At 41.9% G+C, this 17,708-nt stretch overlaps 1 protein-coding gene across 1 annotated transcript in view; it reads left to right on the forward strand.

Moving 5' to 3' along the window:
- The window catches only part of LOC131986284 (kin of IRRE-like protein 3), a 249,033-nt gene that overhangs the window by 197,892 nt on the left and 33,433 nt on the right, over positions 1–17,708 (forward strand). Inside the window, exons 6-7 of the mRNA XM_059351163.1 lie at positions 6,505–6,610; positions 16,633–16,778. Coding sequence (XP_059207146.1) covers positions 6,505–6,610; positions 16,633–16,778 — 252 coding nt within the window. The remainder of the gene's footprint in view (positions 1–6,504; positions 6,611–16,632; positions 16,779–17,708) is intronic.

Genomic DNA, 17,708 nt, shown 5'->3' on the forward strand with positions numbered 1-17,708 from the left:
ATAAGGGAGAAAATGTAATGAAAAGTTATGTAGTGGCTTGATTATTTTATAGAGTAAAATATGAGACCAAATTTGCAAAAAAAAAAATGTTAACACAAAACAATGCAATAGATGCAATAAAACAGCTGTTTCCTCCTCCTGTAAAACAGTATTGGTTGAGCATTTAAATGTGATGGCCGCATTTGGTGCTGAATTCTTATGCATTAGTATTTCTTAAGCAGGTGTCAAGTAACCTAACCTGGAACATGTTTCACACAGTGCACGTGACTTGGCTGTAGTGCGAATAAAATTCCAGTCAGAAGATTTTTTTTTAAACCAAACCATGACATAGTCTCCCCACCCCCACAAAACAGCTTCTCTAGTCAATGAGGCAGAAACTGGCGGTATGAGAAATCTCAGTCAGGCTGAATGTGTGTCTTTTTTTAGAACTGAGTTCATAATCTTGATATAAAGGCCCATTGGACATGCATTACACAGTTCAAAATAGCATAATAGGGGACCTTTAAAAAATAATGGAGCTCAAGAGTTAAGGGATTTTTGTAAGAATAGCTCTTAATCCTTTTTAAGGAAAGTCCAGAGTTGGAAAAAAATATATCTTTGCAGCAGTTCTGGTCGTAGAGTTCCCTGGCATCTACTAACAATGCTCCAAATACTACCAGAGTCAAAGAAATGTCCCTTTCTTCAGGAAACAGCCAATCTAGTATTGTTTCGAAAAATGGCACTGCCATTAGTGTTTCACACGAGGATTAATCATTCTGAATGCAATGTCTGTGCCTATCACTTAAAAATGCACTTACTGTATAGCTCTGAGGTCAGTGTGGGCACTGTGTCTGGGTTTTTTCTGAAAAAGGGTCCTATGTTCCCAGCAATCTATCAATCTTTACGGTAGACTCTCAGCATGGCCAGCAGGCCTACCGTCGCATGGCCCACCTTAGCTCAAGCAGCCCAAAACTTTTCATTTGCAGAGCAGCTACTTTCTAGTTACTTTGCAGTTCATTTTTTGGCTTTTTAAGTAGGGTTAGGGTTAGGGTTAGGCCTATTTGCGGTCTCAGAAAGCATAGCCCCTAACCAATGGGGGCAGTCAATGTTCACCACTGACCCATAAAATTGATGGGTAGCAGCTGCTGTTGTCTCAGAGAACCACTCTGCAATTAAAATGGTTTGTTATTATGCAGAGGGCCTTTAATTTCCTGGTTGTGGTTCCTCTGCTCTGCCAAAATTAAGCTGTAGGAGTCAGGGTACAGAGGAGCAAAGAGGCAGAGTGTGTCCATGGGTTATTGTAGAAAAGGGAGAAATGTGGAAGGTAATTGCACAAAGAGGAGTGTGGGCAAAAAAAGTATTTTTCTTTGATAATTAATAACCAAATACAGTGCCAGTCCACAAAAATCCCCAAAGGTATTGTGGTATTGGGTGTACATCTCTTTGACTCTGCCCAGCTCCAAAGAGTGTGCTGATGAAAGTCACGGACACACAGATAATTACACACACTGCTAGAAGGTCTCTTAACACACCGCAGTTGTGTATTGAGTCTAATAAAAGTAGGTCACTGAAGAGCATAGATTTATTGCATGTGTGCTCTATTGTTAGAAAGTTTTGAGTCATTATAGTCTAAATAACTTTTCGAAGACTTTATGTCTTTGTTTAGAATAAAGAGAGGGAGAGTCACGATCATGATTTAAGAGTTTTGACTGCAGGCTCACAAGTCAGTGTCACAGTATCTCACTCAAACTTTAACCCTAATCATATCAGGTGCTGTGCTGTGTGACAGAGTGCTGGGCTTAGACCCTTGTTAGCCCAGGGCTGACATCTCTGACAAAATAGTAATTGCTAACAGGAATCATAATTGTCGTGAAATGATTAAAATTAAGCTTTATTAATAGAGTGAAAAGAGTGAAAGAGTGAAAAAAGTAAATATTATAATTATAGCATTCTTTGTAAATAAGCTATGAAATATGTATTAATTTATTGGTCTTGATTCCTTTAATATAGTGAGACATTTCCTTGTTTCATTTGATATTCATATATTCTGTTTATTAGATTATTACATATTTCTTAAATACATTCATTATCATGTTGTCTCTTTTACTTTTCAAACAAGAAAATTATTGGTTTCTTTGCAGTTCTTCCAGAATTGGATTATCTATTCCCTCTGTTGACACATGATGGTAAAATGTGAATCAAATGTTGTTTCTCAGCATTACTTTTAGCAATGCTAACTTTATTTATTATATTTTTTTAATTTTATTCAAAAGCCCAAATAAATCACATTATTGCACATATAGCCAACTGTACAGGAAACAAACTCGACAAACATGCACACACGCGGTATTGAACCATAAGCCTGGGAGAATAGAACATTTGTATTGTTTTCTTTTCAATGTGGACAGTTGTAATGGGCCTCAGGTCATCAGGGGCTTCATGTATCAACGTTACGTACACACAAAAACATTGTGTACGTTGTTTCTCCCGCAGACGCCACATGCATTTCTATATATTTTTGCTTCCACTTTTTTTAAATACATATATACCGAATTTCCCTCTGTGGATCAAAAATGTATTTCTCATTCTGATTAATATGGGGCGCAATTAAAACTTAGTGAAACAAATTTTTCACAGATAACCTGCCTTAATCACTGTGTCAAAGTCTCGATCGCCTATTCTTCCCTCTTTGGTTTAACATGGAGATGTTAACGCTACAGGTGCTTGGGACAATACGGTATATGCAAAGTATGGCTTATAAACTGATGCGTAAAATTTATTTTGCCATGTTTGGGGAAACTTCTGCCATGGTGCGGTTCTCTGCAACACCTTGTTGCTGATCCCAGACCTGAGGCACCAAAAAGCTAATTCTTTTTGCCTTCGAGATCACCATGTCCACCTCAAGTGTAGTGGCAGCACATTGATTTGCCATTGTTCTTTCGAAAATCATTGGGAAAGCCGTCAAATTTATAGTCATTTTCATGATGCTGATTGGGAAGCATCACGGACAGGTGATTAGAACCTGGCATAAGAACAGTTACATGTGGAGGTGAGTTTGCGTACGTACTTGCGTACTAGTTTTGGGAGTACGACATCTTTCAGACTGAAAGCTACGCACTCTTTGATACATGAGGCCCTGGGTAATTTAGAATATGTTAGCTTGGGATAGATCATGTTACCCAGTCTGATTTAGCTTTATTTCCTTACTTTCTGCATGAATATGGGTAGTTTAAGGCTTTGTGGTGACAATGACAAGTTAATCCACATGTGTGGAGTCTGATTAACAATGAACACACCCTCTAGATGACAGTCTTTCCTGCTTTCTTCACAGCCATTGGATAAGCCAGATTTTACAAAAGCATCTATCCTGCAGTGGTTTGACTTTTGGTAGCTAGAGCCCGTTAAATGTGGAACATCTTCTCAATATGTGAGTAGCAGGACAAGGGATAAAAATGCTGTACAGTCCAACATAAAGTGAGACACCTTGTCACCCTATTAATAACCCCGGCTGAGCGCCGCCGTGTTGGAGTTCTCCCAGAGGAACGAGTAGGTCTTACGCACGGAATAGCAGTTTGGAGTATCCAGCCTTTTGTAGTCTCTGGGTGGAGTGCTGGAAGGGGTACCACCTGTGGACTCTATAGTTCTTCTGGGAGAGGCCTCTGTCTGCAGGATCTTCAACTCACACATCCGGAAGAATGTGTCCTGCATCCGGGGTGAGGTTGGGGACATTGAGTCCGAATGGGCCATGATCAAAGCCTCAATTGTTGACACGGCTGGTGGGAACTGTGGTCTGAAGGTCGTTGGTGCCTGTCGTGGCAGCAACCCAAGACCCCGCTGGTGGACACCAACGATGAGGGAGGCCGTCAAACTAAAGAAGGAGGCCTTTTGGGCTTGGCTGGCCGAGGGGTCTCCGGAAGCAGCAGACAGGTACCGTTCGGCCAGAAGGGCTGCAGCTGTGGCAGTCACTGAAGCGAAAACTCAGGTATGGGAGGAATTCGGGGTGGCTATGGAGGAGGACTTTCGGTCGGCCTGTGTTCAATGGGGGAGGAGACCTGCTGACATGACCTGGGGAGGTTGTCAGACGATGGAAAGAGCACTTTGAGGAACTCTTTAATCCAGCCAACAAGTCCTCTGTGGGGAGGCGGAGACTGAAGACACATCAGTATCCCTGGCAGAAGTCACCAAGGTAGTTAAAAAACTGCCTGGCGGCAAGGCACCAGAGTTTGATTAAATTTGCCCTGAGTTGCTGAAGGCTCTGGACACTGTAGGTCTATCATGGTTGACATGCCTCTTCAATGTCGCATGGAGGTCTGGGACAGTGCCAGTGGAGTGGCAGACAGGGTGGTGGTTCCCATTTTCAAAAAGGGGGACCGGAGGGTGTGTTCCAATTACCATGAAATCACACTGCTCAACCTCAGCAAAGTCTACTCCAGAGTGCATGAACGGAGGCTCTGGCCAATTGTCGAACCTCAGATTCAGGAGGAACTGGCCGTGGAACAACGGACCAGCTCTTTACAGACTGGTCTGCTCTTGCAAGACTTCTGGAGGGGTCATGGGAGTTTGCTCATCCTGTCCACATGTGTTTTGTGGACTTGGAGAAGGCTTACAACCGTGTCCCTCGGGATGTCTTGTGGGGGGCACTGTGGGAAGCGGTGTCCGCCTATTCAACACAACGTCAAACACATTCCTAGTTGGTGTTGGCCTCTGCCAGGGCTGTCTCTTCTCTTTGATTCTGTTCATGGTATTCACGGACAGGATCTCAAGGCGTAGCCAGAGTGAGAAAGAGATTCGGTTTGGTGATCTTATAATTGCATCTCTGCTTTTTGCAGATGATGTGGTTCTTTTGGCTTCGTCAGACCAAGACCTCCAGCACTTATTGGGACGGTTTGCAGCCGAGTGCGAAGCAGTTGGGATGAGAGTCAGCACCTCCAAGTCTGAGGCCATGGTTCTCTGGTGGATTGCCCCCTTTGGGTGGAGAGAGAGGTACTGCCTCAAGCGAAGGAGTTCAAGTATCTTGGCATCTTGTTTAGGAGTGAGGGTAGAACGGAGCATGACATGGACAGGCGGTTTACTGCAGTGTCAACAGTGATACGGGCGTTGTAGCGGACCATTGTGGTGAAGAAGGAGCTGAGCCGGAAGGCAAACCTCTCAATTTACCGGTCCATCTATGTTCTAACCCTCACCTATGGTCATGAGCTTTGGATAGTTACCGAAAGAACGAGATTACAGATATAAGTGGCTGAAATGAGTTTCCTCTGAAGGGTGGCTGGGCTCAGCCCTAGAGGTAGGGTGAGGAGCTCAGACATCCGGAGGGAGCTCGAAGTAGAGCCGCTGCTCCTTCGCATTGAAAGGAGCCAGCTGAGGTGGTTTTGGCATCTGGTAAGGATGCCTCCCAGGCGCCTCTCTTCAGAGGTGTTCTGGGCACGTCCAACTGGTAGGAGGCCCCAGGGAAGACCCAGAACATGGTGGAGAATTATATCTCTCACCTTGCCTGGGTCCCCCAGGAGGAGCTGGAAGTTGTGGCTGGGAGAGGGAACGTCTGGAATACACTGCTTAGCCTGCCCCCCCTGCAATCCCAGCCCCGGATAAGTGGATGAAAATGGATGTTTGGATGGATGGAGTCAGGTGCAAGACTTTTTTACTTTCTGCAGATGTTTGCCATGATAGGTGAGAATTTAGAGATTGAACTAAACTTGCTTTAAACCTAATAAAGAAAAGGGATTGAGCCAGCAGCATAATGCAGTTATAGATGCATCATTTGAGGGAACTAATCAATTAATCACAATAACAATAACTTGATCTAACATTTCATATTGCTGTGACGTGAACGGCTATTAGCCAATACAGAGCTGTCAGTATGAGTCATTATGGATGAAGTATGGATTACGAAAATGGTATGTATTTAAGAGATGCCAAGGCTGGGGCGTCCCAGTGGCTCAGGTTGAGTCCTTGCTGCACCCGGTTTCGAATATAGCCCAAGGTCCCTTTGCTGCATGTCTTGCCCTCTGTCTCCCCCTTCCATTCACTCACACTCACTGTCTAATAAAGCTGAAAAATGTAAAAAAAAAAAAAAAATGTAAAAAAAAAACCATCTTGAAACCAACAGTCAGATGCCACACTTACATAGTCAAACTATTATTGCATTCTGCCATTGGTTCTACTAAAATTCTCATTTTTCCTACACCTTGAGCTACATCAATTTAAAATGGGAAAGATTCATGGATGTGATAGTCGCCTCCCACATCCCTTTCTTGTAAGTTGGTAGATCTGCCGCAGACTGCTTCCACTGAAATCAGCATAGCTTTATCATACACAGCATGTTGTCTTATTATAGTCAAAGAAGGCAGCCGGATAGGAATTCTAGCTCTGAAGACATAGTCCTCAACAAGGTGTCAAGTGTGGCCAGACTTGTGCAACTCTTTTACAATGTGTAACCTCAGCCACTGATGACTTTAAAACAATGTTCAAGCCCCTGTGTACAGCTTTGTCCTACATCCTCTCATATCCCCCCCCTCCCTCTCGCAGACCTGCCAACTGTCAACCTCACCGTGGAGCCACAGCCTGTTCTAGAAGGAAATCTGGTCAAATTCCACTGCGCAGCCAAAGCCAACCCACCTATCCTCTACTACAGGTGAGCTGCACCAAATTCACCACTTTAATGTTTTGTGTGCCAACACACTCACACAGTCTTTGGTTGTAGAAGAGGGAGCTCCCAAATAAATCACCTGATCAAGGAATTTGATCAAGGAAATTAACCAGAAAGGAAAATAAGTTAACACTTAGTCTTCTAAGCTGCAGACCATCCTACAGTTAGTCCAACAATTGGGAAATTCAAACTCTGCATTTAACCCGTCCTTTTATGCACACCAGTGAACACACCATGCTTAGGAGCAGTGGGCAGCAGATTTCTGCTTAAAATATATAAAACAATGAATCAATGAGTAATTGAAGTCATTTGTTGATGGACGAATGGGATGTGTTGAAGACAGTGTACACAGCTTATCTGGTTTGTTAAGATTTAGCTGCAGTAATTAAACAACATTTTTCTTGGACTGCAATCCAGATACAACATTATTCAGGTTGATATTATATTTATAGGCTAACATTAACGTTACTGTGCACAATGCTGGGCACGTACACACACACACGTGATTCTGTTCATCCTGGCCGAGTGACTTAATCCGACTTTTATTAACAATTGTTAGCTAACTGAACGTTAATGTAAAAGCTTGGCAGACTAACGTTACTAACGTTATATACTAAAGTGGGAGGTGGGACAGTATTTACTGAAGATAGCGAACTGAGCAGCATGCAGGCTAACCAAGGTGCCCAGTTGAGCTTTGATGCAAGAGATGTCATCTGACTTTTGCCAGCGATGGTTAGTAAACGTTAATTCAGAAGATTTTGACAATTGTCAAACAGAATTTGGGACAGTATTTACTAAAGATAACGTCCATAACTTTATTTTTCATCTTAAGCAGGGACAATTTTAGGATCAGACCTTTAGAAGGGCTCTGCCCCTGATGACAATGCAAACTGTGCAATAATGTATTCCCAGCTGTCAAAAGCAAACCTGGTTGTCCCTGTGCAACGCTGTTCTATGTATATGAAAAAGAGGCATTGTGGGTAAGTAGGGTCTGAACAAATAAAACTGAACCTAAGCATGCAAACAGATTTTCCTGACTGGACTTTCACTAGCTTGATTATATTTCCATTTAAACAAAACACTGATATTTAATTAATAGGAAAGTGCAACAGGGGATAAGAGCTGGACATATTGCAGAAGATGGTCTACATATCACCACTTTAAAAGGTTACAGCATTGAAAGGTTTTCTGAATGCAAATATCTCGGTGTCTGGTTAGACCAAAAACTCACATTCAAATTTCATATTGACATACTTACAAGTAAATGAATACCAACACATCGGATAGTATACAGAAACAAAACAAACTTTCCTCTGTTCTGTAGAAAACGGATCATTCAGGCTGTCTTTTTTATCAGTTCTGTAATATTCTGATGTTATCTATAGACATGCTTCTGCCTCCACTCTCACCTCATAGGACTCTGTTTTATCATTCTGCACTCTGCAATCACTGGTGACAGTTACTCCACCTATCACTGCATCCTATACAACAAGGTGAGATGGGAACCTTTATCTGTGAGATGAGACATGCACTGGTTCGTCTTCATTTATAAAGTCTTTATGCCACCATACCTCAGCACTTTATTAAACTGGTCACATAGTAATTATCTAACACGCTCTAGTGATTGCTAAATGCTCAATCTTCCCCGGACAAATACTGAATTTGGAAAAACTGCTTTCAGTTTCTCTGCTGCATCTGGCTGGAACATCTTACAACTTGAAGAGTTGCAGGACTAGTAGCTGGATGAAATTGTGTCCGGGAGCGGAAGAAGAAAAAATCCACAGTATAACAATAGTGCTCGGTGCGATTGCCCTGTGGCCCTAATTAAGGTAAATAAATAATTTATTGGGGAAAGGGGGGGGGGCAATAGTATAAATAATAGCATATTACAACACAAATATAAATAATTAAATACATAACTAAATTCTCTCTATAAGTCCTGTTTCCCTCAGATAATTAAATACAGGCTTGTTTTCTTTGCATGATTTTTTCCCAAGAAGACTTTCCAGGGTATTACTGTGTTTCCCATCCTCTCTTTCTTTCATCATCGTACGTCTTACATTCAACCAGCACGTTTGACTGTTTCTGGTTTATTGCAGTGGTTGCAAAGCCCTGTAGGGTGCTTGCCTATTCTAGGGAGTGTTTGGTTTAATTCTGTGTGTCCGATCCTAAGGCATGAGATGGCCATCTTCTCCTTTGGGTTCCTGCTTCTTACTCCGCCAGCCCCAACATGTTTTTGTATATTGTAGAGATTTCACCCTGTGTCGCTCAAATCCCAGTGTTGTTGCCAGATCTTTCCCACATGGTCCTTTATGATTGCCTTTGCCTCTCCTCTGCTTAGCGGAGTTTACATGTTAATTACCTGTTGTTTTAGTGATTGTTTCGCCAAGATATCTACACTCTCATTTCCATCTACTACTATGTTAGCAGGAACCCAAAGGAAGAAGATGACCAAACGCTTATTGTGCAGTACGAGCAGTCATACAGGATTGTCTACATGCTGATTTCCCCATCCGTATACTTAAGAGTGCTGACAAACTATCAGATGTCACAATGATCAATGGCAGTTGTTATTAACCCACTGTATTGTTAAAAGTATTCCAATAAGTGCTAAAATGCAGTTCACAGAGGCCTGTCTGTTGTGCCTTGACATTGTCTACCCAACCAAAGCTAAAGCAATTAATCTTATTCTGCTCCCAGCAATCTTCTAAGGTAGCCTTGGTGGGGTGTGATCTGCTTTGACCTTGTAGGTTTACCCAGTATGCCAACATGAGCTTGACTCTCCTAATTTTGAGCGGCAATTCCCCCAATTCCTCGACTTGCATTGCAGAGACTGGTGATGTTTTAAATGCTCTGCAACAAATTCTGAGAGCATGAGCCTGTTCCACGTCAAGCAGTTTCTGCTGCAGACATATAGGCGATTGAGCCATAATCTAGGGCTGCTCTCATAAGAGCCCAATAGATATTTAGTAGTGCTGTTTTGCTTGCTCCCCAGTCTCGCCCTGACAGACACCATAATAAGTTTTTAATTTTTATGCACTTAGTTTTCATTTTGTCGATGTGCAAGGCCCAGGTAAACTTTTCATCAAAAATAAGTCCAGGGAATCTGACCACCCTCAAAGCCTAAAGCCATAAAGCTTTATGTTTACTGACTGCTTTGTGAAGCATATAACTTGTGACTTAGTTCTTACTAATGTACTCCAGATTACGACCCCTGACCCACAGCGCCCCGTCATCATCATAGAGTGATTTTCCTATACTCTGTTCAATCTCTCTTCAAAAAGGTAATTAATTAATATGGTAAAGAGAGAAATGGACTGCACACACTACCTTGTGGAATTTGAAGACAGTAGGCGTGATCCCTGACATTTGAGATGAATCATATCATGCCTGAAAGAGTCACAATGCTCCCATAAAAGATTAAAATTGTCGAAAAAACAGCACCATGCTCCTGGCAAGTGGTGGAGAGCCAGGTGTGGAGGCTCAGTAGCCTGCAGAAACGCCCCATCCCGCTGCCAAGCAAGGGGACTGGTCCGGAGATGAAGCTCCACACTCTTGCTTTCTTTACAATGTTCAGAAGCTGGATAAAATCATGTTTTAAAATTTCCAACTGCTGCCACAGAATATCATTTGTGCCCATGTGGACAACCATGGTGTTCACCGATGGATGAGCTTCCAGCACATTACGGACCTTGCAAGTGATGTCATTGACGGTGGTGCCAGGAAAAGACAGGGTTTTACCGGACTTTGTGATAAATACGATCATTGACTTACTTCTTTTTTGGGAAAATGTCTAAAGCTGATCTGCCTTCCCCAGTTTCACAATGTTTCATTATGTCAATGTCATTGCAGTCCACTTTGAACAAGTTCTGACCCTGTTTTACGACTCTGCAAAGACATGATCTTGTTGACTGACAACTGTTTTCAATTCGACAACACTAAAAGGCTCGACCACAAATGAACACCCACATCATATAAATACAGGATTTTCCCTGTCACTGGAGGCAGTTGATAAAAAAAGGCTGACATCTTTACCAATGCTAAATGCAGAATGGATAGTAGCTGCATGTAGATTGTAAACTGCAATCCCTGTGGGAGCGCATAACAAAACAAAAGTTCCGTCTGGATGAGGACGCGGTTGACAATAACCTCATTGCATACTGAAGAGCCTTTATTAAACGGCTCTTTCCAGTCCCTGCACCACCTGTAAAGAAAACATGTAATGGAGCTGGATTTTTCCCCATTACCTTCTCTAAACATTACTGACTAACCGGATAGAAAATATTCATCTGTGTCTCATTCACAGAGCAAAGTAATGCCAGACCATCACTTCTACACATGATGTTATTATTCTATTCTAGATGAGCAACTTTCTCCCTGTTCACTGATAAATCAGGAATATTTTCCATCTGCTAATCATCAACCTCCTCTTTCTCTTGTCTATGGTTCTGCCCTCACTGTAGGAGTTAACTGGAAGTTTTTCTTGTAATATAGATACAGTATTTGTCCCTGTACTGTTAAAGAACAATATCTAAATACATATTGTGGTTCTCAGTCTTAAGTAATCAGAGCAGGGTCTTTCAATGACATGCATCGGTAGTTTGTCATCACAGAACACTTCACTGAGTTAAGTGATCAAAGCAACTTGATGAGAACTAAAATTAAGGTGACGATGATATTTTTATCCACATGTAGTAAAAGCAGCAAAGGTTTTAAAAGTGATTTTAGGGAAGATATGACTATAAAGACTTTTATTAATAAAAAAAGTTCATGTTTTTGACAGGTTGCTATAAATCAGGATGAGATGCTTATGATGAGAGGCTGAAACCTGCCCATTTCACGAGGTGGAACGCAGAAGATAATCAAATATGTCTGCAAGGAAGAAAGAGGTGTCCTTTCAGAGCTGGATTGTTCAACACAACTCACATTAAACACTGTAGTAGCTATGTGTTATCTTCAGTCCTTTTGAAGAAGCCACAAATGGTAATCTGACAAGGTGTTCACCTCTTTTATAGTTACTGGATGTGTCAGGGGACCAAACTATGCAATGGCAAACTGAAGACTGATAGGAAGTGTGTTAAAACATTGACAACTTCTACTGTGAAATGTGTGGTCAAGTTTCAGAAAGGAAAGGTGAGAGAAGTTGTGTTTTGACAAAAAAAATGACGTGAGTGTTTCAGTCGCCTGCATCGAGCAGACAAAAGGAGACCAAAAAGTCACAGTTGTGATGACTGAGAGCTAAAGTTATATATCACAAACACTTTAAATTTTCCTTTGTGAATAATGAATATTACAAAAGTCCATGAACAGCCATTATATGATCTATTTCTAAAGACATCCTTCAACTTTAGTATATGTGCTATCTTTAGACAGATGCTACTCCTGATTAGGGTGGCCATCCGTCGGACAGTCCGGCTTTTAAATGCCCTGTCTGGCTGCAGGCGCAACCTTAAGCCGGACACTCATTTGTCCTCCTTCAAAGAAAAAAACAAAAAAGGTCTGTCTTTTCACACGTTACCTTGTTAGTTTAATAGTTACAGGATAAAAATGTGTGTCAAAATAACTAATTTCATTGGTTACATTTTCGTGTGGTGACCTATCAACACATGGCTCATATGAATATTCAAATGAGCCATGTGTTGATTTACCACAACACAAGCTCATGCTGGTTGCTACCACCAGGCTGTCAATCAAGCTCTCAGACTGAAAGTCTGAAAATGCCTAAGCGAAAGACCTCCTTTAACCTGGAATGGGCAAGAGAACATGGGTTTGTTACCAAAAGTAAGAGGGATGAGTTTCATTTTTTTGTACATTATGTCAAAGCGATGTAGATGTGAGCAGCAAAGGCAAAGCAGCTATTGAGAGACATGCTAGCACTGACAAGCATCGAGCTAATCGGAGTACAACTCTGCTTAAAACCGGATCTTACCAAACAAATATCTGCTTGCGTGTCCCCGTGTATGCAAAGTGTCCTCCTTTTTGATGTGAAGGAAATGGCCACCCTACTCCTGATCCTTATGTGGTGTTGGCATAGTCACAAAAGGAGCACAGTCAACGAGCTACAGATATATCAAACCATATTTTAATGCAGAAGATCATGCACATAAAAGCAAATGTCATCTATAGCTTTATTTTTAATGAGCAGCTCATCGAGGCTTCAGCATACCTCAGGTTTCCTTTTGCACCACATAATACTTTATGGCATAACAATACTCTATTGCTCCCAGTAGGGAAATTCTCCTGTGTTGTCTCCTCACAGGAGGGCATAGGTCCACGTCAGCTACACATGGCTGCCAGGGATTGCCACTTAGGCTAACTCTAAAGTCAGAAAAAAAACACAGTACCATCAAAGCAGCAATGGAGGTGGTAAATTACATTACTGTAGCACTTGACAAAGAACTACACTGTGCATCTCTTTTTATTGATTTGTCAAAAGCATTTGACACCATCGATCATGATATTTTAAAACTTCGACTACGTCACTCAGGATTTTCAGAGCACACAGTTGCTTGGTTCTCAAATTATCTCAGTAATGGGTCCCAATGCATTAAATATGATGGTCTGTGTTATGAAATTATTACTGTCCACAAGGGGGTGCCACAGGGTTCTGTATTGGGGCCCTTCTTATTTATCATTTATATCAATGACTTGGGTCTAAATGTATCTGATACAAATGTGCATTTCCATGCTGACGACACAGTTATTTACTGCTGTGGAGAAACTTTTGTTCAGGCTGTTGGATCTTTGCAGAAAGCATTTGTAGCTGTGCAAAACTCATTGATTCACTCGAAACTGGTTTCTTAATGCAGATCAAACAAAGCGTATGTTGTTTTCTAACAGTAAAAAATTGCCTCAAATGGTTCCCACAGTGTCCATTCTTGAGGGCAGTGAAATAGAGGTGGTTCATATGTATAAATACTTAGTCTGAGTCTTAATTGATGACTCACTCATCGTACTCTAAAACAGTTCAATATTCAAGCCTTCTTGCATGATCTTGCCAATGTACACTGGCATAGAATCAGCCTGATCACCACCGTGAACGATGCATGGCTGATGTTCAGAGACCTTTTTAGAGCCGTCATAAACAAGCATGCCCCAATTAAAACACTACAGATAAAAAAAACGCTACAGTCCCTGGCTTAACCGTGATCTCGCAGTGTTGCTACACCATAAAAACGCCGCCTGGCGGAAAGCACGCCTATCTGGGTCTTCCACTGACAGCCTTTTGTTTCGCCAGATTCGGAATAAGGCTACACAAGCGGTGTGATGGGCCAAAGCTGGCTACTTAATTTTACAATTTACAATATCTGGCTCCAACCCCAGTATTTTTTGGAACACGGTCAGAAACGGTCGACCCTTGTCACTTAAAGTGGATGATCTCATTGTTACAGATAAGAACTCCATGGCTGATATTTTCAATCAGCACATTAAGTCTGGTTTTGATTTTGAGTCTTCAAACCCCTCCTGCATTTCTAAGACCCCCTTGCCCTTAAGCCCAACCCCTCAGCCCTTGGTAACCACTCCTGGTTATGCTCCTGACCTCTCTGTTCCCCCTCACAGTTTTTCCCTTAGGCCCTTCTTGGTGGGAGACGTCTTGCAGGAATTAACCTCACTGGACCCCAAAAAACCAGCTGGGTCTGATGAGCTTGCTGCATTCTTTATCAAGATTGCTGCCCCCATCATTGCAACTCCCTTGACAGATATCTTTAACCTCTCCCTCCAGACGGCCGAGATACCATCCGATTGGAAAGAAGCAACTGTAACTCCTCTGTTTAAGGGTGGTGATCAGGCTGACCCAAACAATTACAGGCCCATCTCCATCTTCCCTTGTGTGTCCGAAGTATTTGAAAAGCTTGTCAACAAACAGCTAACTAGATATTTGGATATGTATGGTATACTGTCTGGGTTGTTACTAAACAACACTGTGCTGCAATATTCATTGGCCTTGCCAAAGCTTTTGATACTGTTGATCATAACATCCTCTTAGATAAACTGATTAGTATTGGGGTCACTAATCATTCACTGTCCTGGTTTTCTCACTATCTTTCACATCGGGTACAGCGGGTGAGGTTTGAAAACCTTCTCTCTCATCCTCTTCCAGTACCCAAGGGTGTCCCCCAAGGCTCCATACTCGGTCCTACACTGTTCTCCATATACATTAATAACATACCTCTGTCTTCTGGTAACACAGTTATTCATCTCTATGCTGATGACACAATCATTTATGCCACTGGTCCTTCCTCCAACACTGAAATCAAAACACTTCAAGATAGCTTCCTCCACATGCAACAGGCTTTCACTCACCTTAAAATGTCTCTAAACACCTCAAAAACCAAGGTCATGTGGTTCTGTTGTAAGGGTGCTATGCCCCCCCGTCCTCAATATCACCACCAGCGAGGGTACTTCCCTGAACCAGGTCACGGTCTATAAGTACTCGGGCATTTGGTTAGACAGCACACTATCCTTTTCCAACCATATCTCAAACATTCAATCCAGAGTAAAGGCCAAATTCGGGTTCCTCTACAGAAACCGTTTCACCTTCACCTCTTCTGCCAAACTCACCCTCATCAAAATTACCATTCTCCCCATGTTTGATTATGGTGACATCATATACAGGTCTGCATGCAAAGGTACACTTTCCAAACTTGACACCCTCTACCATTCCACCCACTGCACATCACTGCACGCTATACTCTCTGGTCCACTGGCCTTCACTTCACACCCGTCGAAACATGCACTGGTTTACTTTTATTTACAAAACCCTTCTTGGTCTTTCACCCCCCTATCTGCATCACCTATTGCACCCTTTGTCTGTCACAAACAATACCTGGTCCTCACAAATTAAAAATACCGAAAACCTCCACCTCCATTGGTCTCGCATCCTTTCAGTCGGCTGACTGGAATGCTCTGCAAAAAACCCTCAAACTGGACCAGCTCATCCCCATCCCTGCCTTCAAAGCTGCTCTCTCAGACACGTGAATGAAAAATGAAATGAAAAAGCCACATATAGAAAATTGTGTGAAGAAGCTGAGGCTAAAATTGGGTTTTTATTTTCGAAATAAGTTGTGTTTTTCTTTTAATGTAAAAATGTGTCTTGTCACTGCAACATCTGTGTTGGATTCCAGAGATCTTTTGTACATGAATGCTGCTGCTCAATGTCTTAGAAAGATCATGCTTCTTTGAGGTTCATTACTAACTGTTAGATGTCCACTCACCATTGTGAATTATACTCTCAAGTAGGATGGCCTGCTCTGCCCACTCCAAGGGCTAGTCATTGGTATACTTTCATTTATAAGGCAATATTGGGACTGCTGCCTTTATACATTTGCACCTTAATTTCTCTGAGAAATGCTGGATCAATTGTTGCTTTCTGTCCCTTATGCTCGTATGGAGTTGGGTATAAGGGCATTTGTTTACTCTGCCTACCTTATGCATGGAATATGCTCCAGAAAGACTGGAAACTAACTGACTTCATTTCTTTGAGCACTTTTAAAACAATATGCACTTGTTTCTCATAACGCGTTTAAGGTATGTGTCTTATGTAAATATGTAACTGTATTTTGTGTTTGCTGCCTTTTTGCCAGGGCTCCCTTGAAAAAGAGGTTCTTAATCTCAATGGGATATTTCCTGGTTAAATAAAGCTTAAATTAAAAAAAAAGATGCTTGTGAGGTGAATGCTTGCAAATACACTGCTGCATTTGAAGAAGATGTTCATATAAAAGATCAAATCCCGCAAAGTTCCGAAAGTCAGAATCAAACCCCCGCCCGCTTCGGAATGGACTCAGCCTTAAGACAGAGGGCACAGGGAGCTACAGGGCGCCCCAGATATGCAATAAGTAACATGTTGTTTGTTTCCATAGATTTGAATGCAGACCTATGGCCTATGTTGTTGTTGTTTTTTTATCTATATGTCTGTTTGTTGTTTCCATCGAGGACCACTGTTGCTGCTTATGGAATAAATGTTGTAAAGAAAAAACAAATCAAAATACTCTTTCTGTTCTTTTCAGATGGGCCAAAGGAGGTCATGTTCTAGACGTAGCAGGTGACACCTACGAGGTTCTTGTCGATCACTCTTTCTTCACTGAGCCTGTGTCCTGTGATGTCACCAATGCACTGGGCCACACTAACATCAGCAGAAACGTGGACGTCTACTGTGAGTGTTTGTCAGCTGGATCGAACCTAAGCACAGACCAGCTCTCTATGTTCAAATGTCATAGCAGGCATTCATATACAACTCATTTGTTTTCCCTGCTGTGTTTTGTAAGGACACTTAATCACTGCCTGGATTCTTCTTTGGTAATGCTTTTTTACCCCTACCCCTGATCTCTTCTTGCAGTGAAACAGGCTGTGCTTACTCTTTCAGATTTGTATGAAAATATGTTAAACAGCTTTCAAAGTAATAGTTGAAAACATGTAAAAAACTTGAAAACTATATGACTGAACCAGAAAATTTCCTCTGGGGAAATTCTGAAAGGGCCACGGGGGCTACTGCCAGTGTGTGTACACTATGATGAGATTCTTCAGAGATTTATAATAATTAATACTAGTAATGTTATGATACTATATTATATACAAGGAGCACACCTCCAACAAGCATTCCTTTTCAAGTATTTATTTATACAGCAACCTATGCCCTTTAACCTCAAAATGTGTGTGTGTGTGTGTGTGTATCTGGAAGAGTGTGCGCGCATACGCGCACATTTGTGTGTGTAACGAAAATCGCATAAAGTTACTTGTGTGTGTGTGTGTGTAATTAGAATCACATAAAGTTACCTGTGTGTGTGTGCGTGCGTGCGGGCGTGTGTGTGTTTCAAGCATGTGTATCTGGAGGAGTGTGCGCGCTTACGCGCATGTGTGTGTGTGTGTATCTGTAAGTGTGATCAGAGCAAAGATAAAAGGCAAACATAGAAACAGAAAGCATTTTTGGCAAAACCATAATACCTATCATTGATCTGACTTCACTTTGAGCGTCCTGAGTTCTTCCTGAACGTCTACATATGTTTCTAAAAAATCTGTTACATCTCCCTTTTTCAGAAATCTTCCTGCATTTTTAATATGGGAGCTGTGCGTCCTACGCCCAAAC

This window comes from Centropristis striata, chromosome 15 (assembly GCF_030273125.1).
Source record: "Centropristis striata isolate RG_2023a ecotype Rhode Island chromosome 15, C.striata_1.0, whole genome shotgun sequence".
Classification (NCBI taxonomy): domain Eukaryota; kingdom Metazoa; phylum Chordata; class Actinopteri; order Perciformes; family Serranidae; genus Centropristis; species Centropristis striata.